General features: G+C 40.1%; 1 protein-coding gene across 1 annotated transcript in view; it reads right to left on the bottom strand.

Annotated features, from left to right (window-relative positions):
• Positions 1-13037, bottom strand: part of LOC138526450 (cell cycle control protein 50C-like) — a 218930-nt gene extending 205893 nt beyond the window's left edge. Inside the window, exon 1 of the mRNA XM_069637212.1 lies at positions 12772-13037. Coding sequence (XP_069493313.1) covers positions 12772-12984 — 213 coding nt within the window. The 5' untranslated portion in view covers positions 12985-13037. The remainder of the gene's footprint in view (positions 1-12771) is intronic.
• Positions 13038-14603: the final 1566 nt, after the last annotated feature.

Raw genomic sequence — 14603 nt, forward strand, 5'->3', positions numbered from 1 at the left:
AGTTGAGGAGTTGGACTTTACGAGATTCTAAATGTGATCCCTTGCAATCGGGCTTTGTTAGTGGTCTAGGCACGCTTCCAAATATTATAACACTTAACATGCTTAAATCTAAATATGCAATTAGGAAACAAGTTCTATATTTTGCTTTCATTGATTTTCGATCTGCGTTTGATTCCATAAATCGCAATTTACTATTTCACAAGTTAAAGACTCTAGGTTGTCCCGCTTCCCTGTTAGCAATAATTATTCAGCTTCATACTGATACTTCCATGCGTGTAAGACTCTCAATGGAGGGTCTGCTTTCTGCAGCATTTGCCACTTCGCGTGGACTAAAACAGGGTTGCATTTTGGCATCGTTTTTATTTAACCTGTTCATCTTTGACATGGGTGATTCTTTTCTTCATACGCTGTCGGATGCTCCCGAAATAGATGGTCAGCGTATTCCGTGGCTACTTTATGCCGATGACCTAGTGTTAATCTCCCAAACTCCTTCGGGCTTGCAAAACTTGTTATCTGCATTGTCTAAATATGCTCTGGAAAACCATCTCTCGATAAATACGGAGAAGTCAAAAACTATGATTTGTAGGCCCTTGGGGAGATATAAATTACAAAACCCTGTATGGTACTTGCAGCAAAAACCAATGGACACAGTTTTAGAATATAAGTATTTGGGTATTTTCATTCAGAATAGTGTGAATGATCAATTTTACTTAAAAAAACTACAAACCAAACTTATATCTCTCATATCTCAGGCAAAAATCTTAGTTTATAAGTATGGTAAATTTTCCTTAAACCATCTACTGTTATTTTATGAGCAAAAAGTCAGTCCTACACTTATATATGGTGCCGAATCTAAACTACATACCAATGATCAGATGTGGAATAAGCTCGAGGCGACATTCTGGAGAAAGGTGCTTCACCTGCCAAATTCTGTCCCGATGCCGCTCCTACGACTAGAACTGGGTATTAAATCGATAAACAGTAGAGTCAAATGGAGCAGGTGTGTTTTCTTTCGCAAGTGCTTGTTGGGAGTGACTAATAACAACATACTAAGCACAGTTGCTGGCTATCTAATCTCTTCTAATCAGTACTTTCCTGATAAATGGCGTAGTTCAGTTTTGAATACTCTAATGGAAGCTGACATTTCTCTTTCAAATCTAATAGAGAATCCAACCAGAGCCAAAATAAAACTTTATCAATGGGCGTGGATTCACAATTACGAAAATTGTACAAAGTACAGAGATTTTAATACAAAAACTTTTCGCTCTAATTGTCTGGGGCAAATGACTAGCTATCTCCAAAAATGCCCCTCGGCGAAAATTAGAAATCAGTTCTTGCGGGTAAGATTAAATCTATGGCCAACAAGAGAAGTTCTGGCGAGACGAAAAATGATAGCCCCGGAACAAAATTATTGTCGTTATTGTGAATCTGTTACTGTTGCAGAAACACTTCAGCATTTGATAGTGTCATGTCCTTACTTAAAATCATTGCGATCCAAGCAATTTAATGAATTAATAAATTTGCATTCGGAGCGAAATGATGAGGAGATTTGGAGCATTCTAGTAAACAGTCCCAGAATCTCAATCATGAAATCAATGATACACTTCTTAGAGACTATTTTACCAACAGAAATATATCTCTAAATTTGGTATGACAAGCATAAGTGTTTTTTTACATGACATAAGTCAAATTTTAGTTGTCACATTATGAGTGAATGAAATTCTTGTGGGTTTTTATTTAGGAGAATTTATATGCATACGTGATTGTGATGCACATATGCTATTTTAAGTTGTTTGCATGTTCTTTTTATTGTTCTTGTACTAATGCGAACGATGTACTCATTTTTGATAATTGAGTCTAATCTATTTTCTTATTTCTGTATAAATATACAAATTTGAAAAGTTGATTGAATTCAGCTAAATCAAATCAAATAAAAAAAAAAAAAAAAAAGTCATTTCACTAGTGCATTGATGACAAAAATATGGCAAATCTTGAGTCGGAAGAGAAAGCTATACATTTCTTACCGGTCCTCCTCTTCGGGGGGGGTAGAACGGTATAACGGATCGATAGTTGATATGTTGAAAAGGTTTGTAGCCGAAGCAGGGTCTAGTTGGGATTTGCAGCTTCCATTGGTACTAATAGCAATTAGGTCTACACCATCAAAATCAACAAGTCTCAGCCCCCCATGAAATATTGACTGGAAGGAAAATGGTTCTGCCACAACACTTAATTTACAGAACAAATGAATAGGTACTTTTAAATGGGTCCACAATTCATGAATATGTGGAGGAATTGAGAAAGCACTTGCAATATGAAATAGGAGACCAGGTATAATAGTTTAATTTCGGGAAGGGGAAACATAAAAACTCTAAATTCCTTGTAGCATAGCAAGGACCATACAGGATTGTAGATAAGGTTTCACCTGTGGTCTACAGAATTGCTAAAAAGGAGGGAGGATTAACAGTAGAACCGTTTGTCCATGTTAATCAAATTAAACCCTTTCACCCGAAATATGAACTGAAAAGACTAGAGTGAATTGAAACTAGCAGGGAGTAAAAAGAAATTGCAATAGCAAGTGGTTAGGTGTGTATAGTGCGAAGATATCAAAAGGAGAAGGAAAGTGGTCAAAAGAAAATATATATATATGAAGTTAGTGAACAAAAATACAAATAGACAAATAAGATAAAGGGGTGTTGTGGTTGAGGCTGTCATCTGAAAAAAACATGTGATATTATTCTGATTACTTCATGTTGTTTTCAGTAGTGATTTGGTAAATGTCTTGGCTGCATGTTATGTTATTTCTATCATTTGCATTTTTGTGCATAATTTGATTTCAGATGCTGCATTGAGAAAGGAAAAGTACAAGGTTTGATGTGCTTGATACTTAAGTTGTCTTTTCTTTTTACTCTGGGAAAATTATGTTTTTCCCCATCAGCGCCTGATCCCTGGAGCACCAGATCCCTGGAGGATACCACTGAATTGCAGTCCCCGGGAAAGCCCCCTCAACCGAATAAGGGGGTGAATATGATGATCCCAAAAGATGTGGAGATGATGACCCCGAAAGAAGTCCCATGAAGTCCTGGAATGGAGGAGTTCCACCAAGAACGGTTTCCTGTGTGAATTATTTACAAAGACTATTTTTTATCACAAACTATTTTATGACAGAGTATGATTTACAAAAACTATTTTTATCACAGACTATTTTTATCACAAATTGATTTTTTATCACAAACTGATTTTTTTCTTCTGGTTTTTAAATTTGACTGGAGCCAATAGCACAGTTTTTTATGGATTTATGTTTTCTGAAAATTATGATTTCCTTTAATGTTTGATAACAAAAGAAGCTACAAAAATAAAAAAAGAATAATAAAAAGAATGGATCACCAATTAAAAAAATTAAGATAAACGATAAATGTGATCAAGAGATTAAAAGATGAACATTTAAAAAAAAGAAAAAAGAACAGATCACCAATAATCTTTTTAATAAAAGATAAAGGTGATCAAGAGATTAAAAAAGACTTAACTTTTTTTTATTCTTTCTTAAAGATTTTGTTTCTTTATTTTGCTCAAGACTTAATTATTTTGCTGAAGACTAGAAATGTATTCATAATGTTTCTCATGTATTAATTTCCCATTTGCATATTTTTTATTTTCAATGATTTTTTAGACTGTTTTAGAGCGTATTTGTGTGTTATCCTGCAGTAATTTTGGGTTATATCCGAGCAGGAAAAAAGGAGGGAGTGTAGGAGTAGGGGCTCTGAATTTTAACAGTTATATTTATCATTTCAGCATGCACATGTTAACGTGGGATTGAACTGCAACTGGTGCCCAGGCTGTGAAACTCATTACTGGACTCAAGAGTGTGAGTCTCAGGCAGAATTAAATAGATGCCAGAGCACATGCTGGAAATTGCATTTTGATTCAGGATGATATTTCAATAAACTGAGCTGCACTAGATATAATACTAATATAATTAACATGTAACTGAATCCATTAATAACATTTAGTGCAAATTAGTCCATGATGAAATCAACTGGGTTTCCGATTGAGAAAAATGCATGATGCTTTGAAAATGGCAATTTAAATGTGCAGGCTGAATCTGCACTGGGTGATAAAAATGTAAAGATCCGTTCTACTGAAAACATGGCATTGTTTTAGTGCAGGAAGTGCAAGAGAGAGGTATCTTTTTGCTCTCCAGCAATGAAATCATGTGCCAGATCAGTGGAATGATCTTTTCAAGGAGAGGTGTTTTCCTTGACTGACATGGGGTTTGATTAAAAAGGGTTTTGCGAGAGGGTAGCGGGGGGCAGTTTCTTTTCTGGCAGTTCCTCTTTGGGCACTTGGAGATGAAGGAGCAGAGTGCTGGCTTGGCAGACAGTGTTCAGTGCTGGCAAGCTGTCTCCTGGGCTAACGATCCTTAGAAAAGCTGCACTCTTGAGAATCCTTATCTGGGTGTCCCAGTGCAAGGCAGGCAAAAAAGCTGGGGAAGATTTCCCTGCCAAATCGTGTCGGAAATACTGCTAACAAATCTAGGTAAATATGAAGTTAAGTGAGAGTCTGATTATATGAATGATAACAGATTGCTTAGGTTAAATAGTTCAGTTCATTTTAGGTGCTGTGTTAGGGATCCTATTTGTAATGTGCATGTTATACTGCGTTAATATTTTTCAAAGTCTTGCTGTGTTTTTTCAAGCGTATTTCTCTTGCCAAGTTCCACAATGCCAAGGACAGTTGGCAGGGCTTTGCACAGATTAAGCGCTGTAAGCTATTACAAGATGAAATATATTTGCACTAGGAAGTACAATGTGGACGTAAGTGCCTCTCTGTATAATTTGCATATTTCTATTTTACGATTTAAAAAAATAGATTCAAAAGTAACTTAGTCTGGTCATACATGGTCAAGTGGACGAAAACATTGGGGGAGGAAATCCACAAACGCCAGTGGGAAGACCTATGGAACTCCATACCGAACATGACCCGATCAGTCCAAAAAAGAGAAATGTGGATAAAAATAGTAACCCAATGGCACTACACTCCAGAGAGACTACACGCCATGTACCCACAAACAACAAACACGTGTTGGAGAGGCTGCCCGGAGGTGGGCACATGGAGACACATCTGGTGGGACTGCCGGGAAATCAAAACCTTCTGGTCTGAACTGAAGGTGGAAATTGTAAAAATATTTCCAGAGGCCGAATTCCTAGGTGAAAAAGTATGGCTTTGCGGATTCAAAGATCAGGCAGCTAGGAAATTCAGGAAATCACAATGGCGGGGCTTCATGGGTCTACTAATACCCGCCTGGGCGTCAATAGCCCAAAACTGGAAGAAACGAGAGCCCCCACTTATGTTCACATGGCTCCAGAAAGTATGGACACAACTGACCATGGAGAAGCTAACACATACATTACAAGGAACGAAAGAGACCTTTACAAAGGAATGGGGAGAAATACTAGAATATCTGCAATCAGATTACATGGAGCAATGGTGCCCTCATAATATAAGAATATCGGACTTAATGAGAACATAAGCCTGCACAGAAATGAAGAACAAACGAGAACCTTCCGGGGTGGGAGGGGGGTGGGAGTTGGGGGGGAGTTGGGGAACGGTCTGGGGTTCACATTGTTGTAAGAGAAAATGTTAAATAAATCTTTTTTTAAAAAAAGTAACTTAGTCTCATGGTATTTATTCCACATTCAGTGCCTTTTATTTAACATGCATAAGGAGACAGAGGTGCGGTGAGAAATATCCCAAAGTATAGCAGCTGCTGTGTGCTGTTTATCTAGAGAGATTGAATGAATTTGCCGTATTTCAATTGCATGCTTTACAATTGTTGAAACTCAGCCAAAGGGGTGTAGTGTGGTATTCTACATAAAGTAGCACAGGATGCCATGCGCCATCCATCCAGAGTGTATCAAGTCCAGTATTTTGTTTATTGTTAGTGACCCTGGTAAAAATAAGTATTAGGCAGTATTCTGAAATCAGTCTCACCACCATAACAATAACCCAAAGGTTACCACAATATATTGCCAAGGATTATGAAATACCGCCAAATACCATCATGATAAAAAAGACCACAAAGTAATAGATATAACCTCAAAATATATCCAACAGGGCCAAGGGAGTGAGGGCAGTTTCAGGGTATGAAAACCCCTGATTTGTGGACATTTCCACCAGCACAGAAGAGGGCGGAGGATCATCCGTAAGTGATATTTTGGAATATTGAAGGCTGCACTAAATCAGCTGAAAAGTATACATCTTTTGTGTGCAGCCTCCATTATTTGAAAATATTACATAGAACCTTTGAACCTGCTTACAAGGTAGCTAGATCTAGACTACTAGGCAGGTCTTTGAGCGATGCACAGAATTTTGAGATTGATGGATTGAGTGATGTGGAGTAATTGAACGTTTTTTAGAGTTTTGGTGAAACAGAAGTGTTTTGTAGGTTTACAATGAGACTTTGGGTTGCACTATCTTGCATATTATAGGCTGGTGTAAGGGACTCTGGTCAGTGTTATTTGTTCAGTGTGCGACGGGCAAGCCCTTTGTTTTCACAAAACATTATGTATTACCTCCCTATCATTAAGAGTCTAAATTCAAGCCATTAAAATTGAATAAAAAACATTATTGAAGGTATAACTATTGAAAATGGTTATAGATTTTACATTTTTTAGAAACTTTAAAACTTGAGTAAAAAAATGCCAATGGTTTCAAACATTTACACACTTTGTAAGCCCAGTCTTACCAAAATTACAAAAAGAACATTATGAGGTATGAGAAACTCAACATACAGTAGTTTTATTTGTCAGAAATGTTCAAGCTATTTGTTAAAAGTTTAAAGATTTTTACTTTTCTAAAAATCGTTTGTGTTATATTTTCAATGAGGGTCTACATTAATTCCATGTCAAGTATTCACTTTATAGTTGGCTGTACTTACTGCATATAGAGAAATACTAAAAGGAATGGCATGCGAGAATGTCCGACGGTAGTGCCTATTGATTGTAATGGTAAGAAAAGTCAAAGGTGACGTTCAGATGAATCCATGAGCTGAGATTCATCACTTCAATCTTTGGCAGAGGTAGTCCCATATAGAGTCAGATTTTATGTTTACAATTCTGTGGAATTCCAGCTGTGTATACAGTATTTGCTTTTTTAAGTCGTTTCCAAAATGGTAACTTTTTAGAACAAGTCAAAAGTGGCTTGCGAATGCGTGCTGCCTGTGGCCTGCTACCAGGGCAATGTTTTTCACAAGGCCTGCCCTTAACCAGTGTCTTAGAAAAGGAGTGGAGAGGACATATGTATGTAAAAGTGTGTCCTACAGGAAAGAAACAGAAAGCATTCCTCTTTTTCTTGAAAATCGAGCCACCCACACCAATTTATATTTTAATTTTCCAAAATATTGTCAATGACATTTGTTTGTAAAATTTCACAGAATTGTTACAATTTCAATTGTCTTTATTCACCCACCTCTTTCTCTATTTTGGCCAAAACACACCTCTGTCGATCCCCGTGACACAACTGTACCATCCCCCTCTCGTGTATGTTTTGTAAAAACTGTTGTGTACACCTTGTGTGAACTACGCCTGGGACCATTTTTCAGTCTCAGGCACACCTTCCCTTAATAGTAGGTCCTTCCTACCTCATCTGCCGTGGGAATGTGCCTCCATGTGGAGTTTTGACCTCAATACCTCTGAGTACCTGTGTTACCACTATTCACAATCACTCTTGTCCGTTTGTTTTTCAAACTTTCCTGCTTATCGAAAGTACTGTAAATTAATTGTCAAATCACCAAAAATGTTCTGTGTCATTTTAAAATAAATATACATATGCAGAACTACACTATCGCTTGTAGGATCTTTCATCCTGATTTTTTTTTTCGTAATTATGCACCCTGGAGATAGACAGCCAACAAACCATTCATTCACGCTCCATCTCACACTTCAACTGATTCACATGGAACACTCATTCAAAACACACACTCCAACATTCCGCTCTCTCTCTCATGGACACCCCATCATAGGGATTCCAGCCAGCAGCGCTCAGGTAATACAGAGAAACACACTACAAGAAACTTCATCTGAATCAACATCTCTTGTGGTCATCCATTTCCCCTCTGCCAAATCAATCACAGATTGCAGGATTAACTCAAAGTTTGCAATAAAGACAGGTATCCTGCATATGAAGAAGTGGGAATGGAGTGTGAGGTGATGGACTGTTTGGTGTTGACCTCAATAATTATATTACAATACAAAACCTCACACGAATTACTGCAGATAGCGACACGAAGAGACACAACCAAATGTTTCTCTATCAATGTATCAATACACTTTAGTCAAAATATCTATCAGCAAGTGTTAGCATCCATCATAATTAAAATAAACAAATGTTGCACATGAGGAAAACACACTTGTAAAGTGACAAATACTTCATGAAGAATTATTTTTAAATGTAATTCATGTGTTAGGACGATTTGACATTTGTTTTGCGATGTACACATTTCTCAATTTTACAAAACACCCCACTTGAACTAACGTCATGCACAACAGTAGTATATTGTTGGCTTATCACCATCAACAGAATGGAGTAGATCTAGGAATTTGTTTATTAGACTTGGGTGAAAAAGCACTTAACATGTAGCCACTCTTTGTAGTCTTGAAGAATACCCATCATGTGTCATTCCTCTATCTCTCTTTGCATTATATTATAGGAACTTCTTAAGGGGATGTAAACATATGTTAACCCTGTGCTCTTAATAGTTCTAAGCCTATGGTGTCCTAAATTCACAATGCCTTATACCGAACTAGGGACGGAGCATCTCTTAATTTTCATCTAATCATTCAAATGCTCCTATTGGTGTCACTATTATTTTGTTGATTAACAAGGGGGGTCCTGCGAGTCCCTCTGCCAGACATTAGTCCTGGTTACGAGAGATTTACCCAGAGTCTTTAGCTCACTATCTTTCACAGAGAAGAAATATCCCAAACATATCAGTCTTTGTCCTGCCCTGGGGCAGTCCAGCACCGAAATGCTAGGCAATTCTCCTCTGAACAAGAGTACCAACAGAAACCCCAGACACGTGTTTCGGTCTGGTTGGACCTCATTAGTAGGGTGGATCTGTGCCTCTCTAAGAATAGTGAGCAAGGGGTTTGCCATATCTATTTGCTCAGATTTTCTCCTTTGTCTCGCCAACTGATGTGGCCCCCCATGCAATATAATATCACAATAACAACTACATTAATGTTGTACATTGGAGAAGGCAGTTTTGTAAGTTTGCAAGTCATAGTTAATTATGCTTACTCAGTGCAACACGTGCCATCTTGAATCAATTTGTGTTTGTGGCGTTGTTCTCTCGGGCAATCTCTGAAACAGAATAACACCCAGCACATTGGCTAAGTGTGTCTGGTCCATAAAGCAGAGCCAAACAGCAGAGAGTGTGGTTCAATGAGCGTAAAGATATGGGAAAAGCTTACATATACTGTTCGTATAAACGATACAGAATGTAGTGATATTGTGCAGTCTGCTTCATTATCAGAAAACCAATTACCTATAACGAGATGAAAACTTTTTATCCATTCTCGTTTGCCATGTCGAACGCAACATAGCAACAGAGAGCCTCTATATGTCAGTATAGTGCCGAGAAAAAAGAGTTTACGTGCACGATTTGTATGGATGACGCAGAGCTGAGCAAACTGAGAAGGTCCAAATAGTTTTCTGAGAGGTGTTATTTATAACTAGACCAAAACTAAAATTCAGTTCTCATATGGCACATTCATTCGCTACCGAGCAATACTACTACTTGGTTCCGGGGAGAAACAATAAATCAACCATACCTTAGTTTTAGTTCCTTCAGCAAATCAACATGTCAGATTGCGGGAGCACGCTTAGTAATGAACTGCACCTTTTCCATATAAAACTCATAACCGTGATGTTGTCACGTGAACCAAGCTACGTAACCCACAAACATTGTGTCTTTCATTTACAGACACGTTGCAATGTTCAGCACCATCGTACAGTGAACATCTGATAAATATGGCACATTGTTGTACCCGAGATTTGAGTACAATAACAGCTGATTCCATAGTGCTACAAAGAATACATTTAGACTGTGGGCCTCATTATAGTGTGGCGGTCTGGCAACAAGGGTGCAGATAAGCTTACCGGCACCCTTGTTTCCGGACCGTCACACTCTGAGTCTGCCTGCCGGGCCATCTCGCCCTACAGGTCTGACTCTGCTGGGCACAGCAGCCATGGTAGGCAGACTCATCACAGAAGCACTGGCACCATTAGTAACGGTGCCGGTGCTTCCGTTAACCCATTCCCGTGGAGTCCTTTTTTAACATTTTCTGGCACCTAACTTCCCTGTCCGCTGGGACTTGTAATGTGCCAGTAGCACTGGGAAGCTAGGTGCCGGTAAAATATTAGGCGTCCGGCGACAACCCGCCGGAAGCACCGCTGCCGGACTCGTAATGAGGCCCATATTTGTGACAAAACTCTGTTCAACCATTCAAATGATCAGGTATCAAACTCTATTCCATTCAATGAACTCATTTAGCACTGAAATGTTACTTTTTGTTGGAAAAATTAAATGCTGTTCTTGTTCGACCAATTGTTTTATCACCTTCACTGTCGGCACTCGGTTTCATTTTTAGAGGCACTGTCCATTTTTAATCTTCACAACAGTGCCCCATATTAATTAAGTGTTCTGCCAAGGAGGCAGTTATCACCAGCTTTCTGATGCAGCTCTTATGCTAACTGATACTTATTTTAATCGTTCCCTCTGTTTCACCGATGTATTGTTTCTTGCAGGGATACCATATAACATAAACCTACCATCATTGAGTCACAGTTAATCAGTGTGTGTTGCTGCCAAGGGTTCTTAAGTCCAATATTTGCTTGTGTACTCCTATTAGTTTGTCTGTAACATTTACACTGGCCACATGGCCTATGGCCAACTGTCTTACTCATGTCTCATATTTCAGTAATCAACGGCTGGTCTGAGGATGGAAGACAAAATCATTCTTTGAAAGGAGCTCTTTCAGGTTCCTACCTCTTCTGTAGGAAAATGGTGGACTCTTCAGTGGAGCCTTTCTACCTTCTAAGATCCTGCAGTTTAAAAAAAAAATAATGTTCCTAATTCGATTAGACAAATTAGTAAATGTACTGACAAAAATGATACCATCATTTGTTTTATCCTTCTTATTGAGTTCCATGAAGGCCTTTTCTGTTATTGTTCTTAGCTACATGACCGTTTTACTATTCTTTTGGGATATCCATGATTGACCCATTTTGTGCATAATACTTTAGACTCTTCAAGAAATGCCTCTTTAAAAGAGCTAGTTCTCCCTCGCCTGTTTTGGGGGAAAACTAGAGAATAGCAATAAGGAATTTGTGTCAGTTGTTTGATGGTAGGGTTTCACGTTCAAGCTTTGATCAATGGGATCAACCCAGATCATGATGCAGAGAATATTGATTTCTGTGTGTTCTTCTGTTTCAGAGATTGTCAGAGAGAACAATGCTGCAAACGTGAGTTAATTCAAGATGGCATGTGTTGCATTGAGTAAACATAATTAAGGATACCTGGCAAATTTACAAAATTGCCTACTCCGATGTACAACGTTAATGTAGTTGTTGTTGTGATATTATATTGCAGGTAGCCACACTAATTGGTGACACAAAGAAGAGAATCTGAATTAATAGATATGTCAACAAAATGACATTTGAATGATTAGATGCGGTAACAAAATTAAGAGATGCTCTATCCATAAATCGGTTTAAAATATTGTGAATTTAAAAGACCCCACATGCTTAGGACTATTACGAGTACGGAGCTAACGTATTTTCACGTTCCCTGAAGAAGTTCCTAAAATATGATTTGAAGAGAAATTAAGTAACAAAACATGTTGATATTGCAGATGCTGGAGAGCAGAGGCATGAATGGGCCATTATAAAGCCTACACTCTACAGAACAGAAAGTGTATCCAGAGTCCTGCCAGGCACCCCTACCCCTTCCTTTGGGTCAAAGGAAAGCAGGTGGAGGCAGAGAACATTGTGTAATCCCCCGCAATGTTGTCACAGCAGCTGTACATATATTCCCTTGTCCTCTGCTGTGGCATCGCAGCACCAGGATATTATGGCAGTTGTAAAAAAGAATGACTTCCAATGGATGTCAGACACAGCAGAATCTAATATGACGTAAACACAGGAGATTCCTCAAATGCATAACTTGGTCCTGGTTACCAGTCACTTCAAAAGGATGGTCTCTTACCGACTGTGTTAGAGGTTATTGTCAGTTGTGACATCTATATACATACCACCGTTCAAAATGATTTCTTTTCCTAGGACTTACATCGAATGAGTCAGTGGCCTCTGATTTGATAGCCGTGTGGCTATTTTACAATGCATTCAGCTATAAGATGACACAATATGGAGAAAGCTATGTGCTGTGTGGAAATGCCCACTTGTAGAGTGCTCTCTATTCAACAGGCTCTGTGTGTTTTCTGCTTCTATTTCTGTTATGGTCATATCAATAAAACATCTATTTCCCAGAATAACTAATATGCAATATGTTGTAATGATGAACTCACATACTAGCAATATCATTTTCATCCTGTGTTAATCTATCCAATAATGTAATATTTCAAAGTTAGCTCACGAGCACCACAGGTTCGATCCCCGGGTGCGCGCTTCGAAACCTCTGGGTATTAAGTGCGTTATAAATAACATATCATAACATATCATACTCTTACCAGCAGCACATAGAACAAACAGAATCACCTTGATTTCCTTGACGTTGATCACCGACACGATCCACGCGACCCCCACAGCCACGCAGAAAATTCCTATCACGAAGAAGATGAACAGCACGGGTTCAGCTGTGAGAGCGGGGGTCCAGGCAGGGATCCGCTGCTGGTAGAACGCCGAGTTATCCGGGCATTTGGAGCGCCGAGGATGCTCACCTGGGCCGCCTGCCTTGGCTTTTTTTTTCATGATGTTCCGAGCACGAGCCCACCGGACGTGTGTGTGTGGGTGATGTGTGAGTATATAATTTCACTGCGAAACAATAGTCTAAGTGACACAAAGGAGAGAAAGTCAGCTTCCACAGCAGCATGAAGTAAATATTCCTTTGTGTGCTCGGGTTATTCATTAACGCAACGTGCAAGGTTGTGTCATCCCATTTATTGGTTTCGTGATCGTGTAATCATGGTCTGCCATGACTTGTCAGAGTGGACTTTGCCCGCCATTACAGTACAACTCACATCTCCCGCTCATCTTTTCCACGCAGCTGCCATTTCCTCCTTTGCGTTGCTAAATGAAAGATATGTTTGTTTTAGTGGTTGTTGGTTCCACCACAAAGGCATTTTTTGAAGAGAACCATCAATAACACACGGCTCTTTTGAATGTTGCACTTTTTTTTACTGTTCGAAATGAACTACGTTTTACCAATAATGCTTACGTAGACAGACTTAGGGCCGGATTGAGAGAAGTGTCGCAAAGTTGGCGCAAATTACTTTGCGCGTAAAGAAGCTTGCGCTTATTAAAAAATGTGCAGCGTCAGCTGATTCATAGAATTAAAAGTGCAAAGTAATCGAACGCACAAAGAATAATGGGTTGCGCAGAGAACGCCCACATGCATCCCCCAGCAAGTAAAAAGTAGCGCAATCAACCTTTGCGCCGGACAAATGCCAAAAAAGAAATCCTTGCCCACAACTCAAAGTTCAACCCAGCGAAACTGTGGCCCGTACCCTCTAACTCAAAGCAGCCCCCAGTGAAGTTGCACCCCGTCCCCCATAACTCAAACCTGCACCCTGGTGAAATTGTGGCCCATCCCCCGTAACTCAAACCAGCACCCAGGTGAAACTGCAGCCCCTACCCGCTAACCAAAGCCACACCCACAAACTGCAAAACTACAAATTAACTCCTGTTCACTAAAGCAACACCCTCAAGTTTGCCCTCCTACCACTACCCCAAACCCCCTAGGGAGCCCCTGCCAGTCCATACTCCTCCCACTACCCCAACCTCCCAACCCCAGGCAACCCAGCCAGTCTGCACTCCTCCCACCACCCCCACTACCCCAACCACCCAAACCAGGCAGCCATTGCCAGTCTGCACTCCTTTCACCACCCCCACTACCACAACTAGCCAACATCAAGCATCCCCTGCCAATCCGTACTCCTCCCAGTACCCCTACTACCCCAACCACCCCAACCCCAGGCAGTCGCCCGCCAGTCCACACTCCTTGCACTATCCCCACTACCCCAACCCCAAACAGACCCTGCAAGTCTGCACCCGACCCACTACCCCAACCCGCCAAACCCAGGCAGCCCCCCATAAGTCTGCAGTGTTCCCACTATCCCCACTACCCCAAACCCCTGACCCCAGGCAGCCCCCACCAGTCTGCATTGTTCCCACTATCCCCACTACCCCAAACCCCTGACCGCAGGCAGCCCACACCAGTTCACACTCCTTGCACTATCCACACTAGCCCAAACTCCCAACCCCAGGCAGATCCCATCAGTCCACACGCCTCCCACTAACCAAACCCCCCCAACATCAGTGGTCGAAGTGTACGAAAAGAAGTAGCAGAACTATGTTCCCTGCTGGCCTGC

This window comes from Ambystoma mexicanum, chromosome 7p, assembly GCF_040938575.1.
Source record: "Ambystoma mexicanum isolate Mex_15411 chromosome 7p, UKY_AmexF1_1, whole genome shotgun sequence".
NCBI classification, from domain to species: Eukaryota; Metazoa; Chordata; class Amphibia; order Caudata; family Ambystomatidae; genus Ambystoma; species Ambystoma mexicanum.